The following is a 1230-nucleotide window of genomic DNA, read 5'->3' as shown; positions in this document are numbered from 1 at the left end:
GGCCAGCTACAAGCGCATCATCCTCTGCGCAGACGGGACATGGCTTGCGTCCGACGTGGGCGACAAGTCCGCCCCTTCAAACGTCGCTAAATTGGCTCGAGCAGTTGCGAACAGTGGCCCTGATGCTGAAGGTAATCTTGTGAAGCAGATCGTGTCGTACCATTCAGGCCTTGGAACCGGGGACCTCCCCCTTCAAAAAGCCATATATGGTGAGTTGCTGAAACCTGAGTCTTCTTCGTTTTTCCTCAGACAGCTTTACTGATGTGCTTGCCACTTCAATTCACAGGCGGCATCGGCTGGGGCCTCGACATCGACGTGGTTCAGATCTACGATTTCATCAGCAATAACTACCAGCCTGGTGATGAGCTGTTCTTCTTCGGCTTCTCGCGTGGGGCTTTCACCGTGCGCTCGGTCGCTAGTCTTGTCTGCGATGTCGGTGTCCTCTCGGCAGTGCACATGTCACGCTTCGCAGAAATGTGGGAGGTATACCGTGCGAATATAGGCGGTGACCCCTTCAGAAAGTCAGAGTGGTATCGGAATAATAAGGAAGAGCTGGGTCTTACAGATGTCAGGGTTAAGGTTGTTGGCGTTTGGGACACTGTTGGAGCTCTGGTATGTAATGAGGGCATAATGGATACCTGCTCCCGCTAATCTGAATTTGCATGGCTAGGGAATTCCTGAATGACCTGTGGTGGATTGGGCGATGAAAATTGGCATTCCAATCAACAAGCAGTACGCATTCCATAATACAAACATATCAAAAAGTGAGTATCATCGCAAGAGTTCTTGCAGAAGGACCGGGACTAATCGTCGATTCCATCAGATCTAGACTATGCTTTCCAAGCGCTCGCCATTAACGAAAGACGAATAACCTTCCCTCCTACCCTCTGGCATAAGACTGCTGATGGCCCTGCTAAAGACCTGCAGCAATGCTGGTTTCCCGGCATCCACGGCAACATCGGCGGCCAAAGAGATGATGCATATACCTCGGCTAAGTTTGAAGAGATCGGCCACAACACATTTGCGTGGATGGTAAGCGCTCCCTATCCTACTAGCTCAGTTACCATCCTGATCGACTGACTTCCCCGTGCTCCAGGTGGACAATCTCTCTGGCATGCTCTCCTTCGAAGACGCCGCGATCAAGACACTCATCGAGGACCACCGTCGCGCGCTCAACGCCATCAATATTGCTAACGGCTGGGGCTGCGGGCCGATCGTAGACAACTTCTC

At 52.0% G+C, this 1230-nt stretch overlaps 2 protein-coding genes across 2 annotated transcripts; one reads left to right on the top strand and one right to left on the bottom strand.

The window, feature by feature from the left end:
- On the top strand, nucleotides 1-1230 carry TGAM01_v211181 (hypothetical protein; the record flags this gene model as incomplete). The annotated part of the gene is made up of 4 exons (XM_024551022.1): nucleotides 1-209; nucleotides 287-612; nucleotides 928-1032; nucleotides 1097-1230. Coding segments are annotated over 4 exons (774 nt in total), but the record flags the coding sequence as incomplete, so codon positions are not given.
- Nucleotides 348-629, bottom strand: TGAM01_v211182 (hypothetical protein; the record flags this gene model as incomplete). The annotated part of the gene is made up of 2 exons (XM_024551023.1): nucleotides 348-512; nucleotides 564-629. 2 exons carry the CDS (start codon nucleotides 627-629, stop codon nucleotides 348-350), a joined length of 231 nt encoding a protein of 76 aa, XP_024404234.1.

The sequence above is a fragment of the Trichoderma gamsii genome (genome assembly GCF_001481775.2).
Source record: "Trichoderma gamsii strain T6085 chromosome Unknown Scaffold_171.2, whole genome shotgun sequence".
Classification (NCBI taxonomy): Eukaryota; Fungi; Ascomycota; class Sordariomycetes; order Hypocreales; family Hypocreaceae; genus Trichoderma; species Trichoderma gamsii.
The sequence above is the reverse complement of the archived record's forward strand: the minus strand, read 5'-3'. Positions and strand labels throughout refer to the sequence as shown.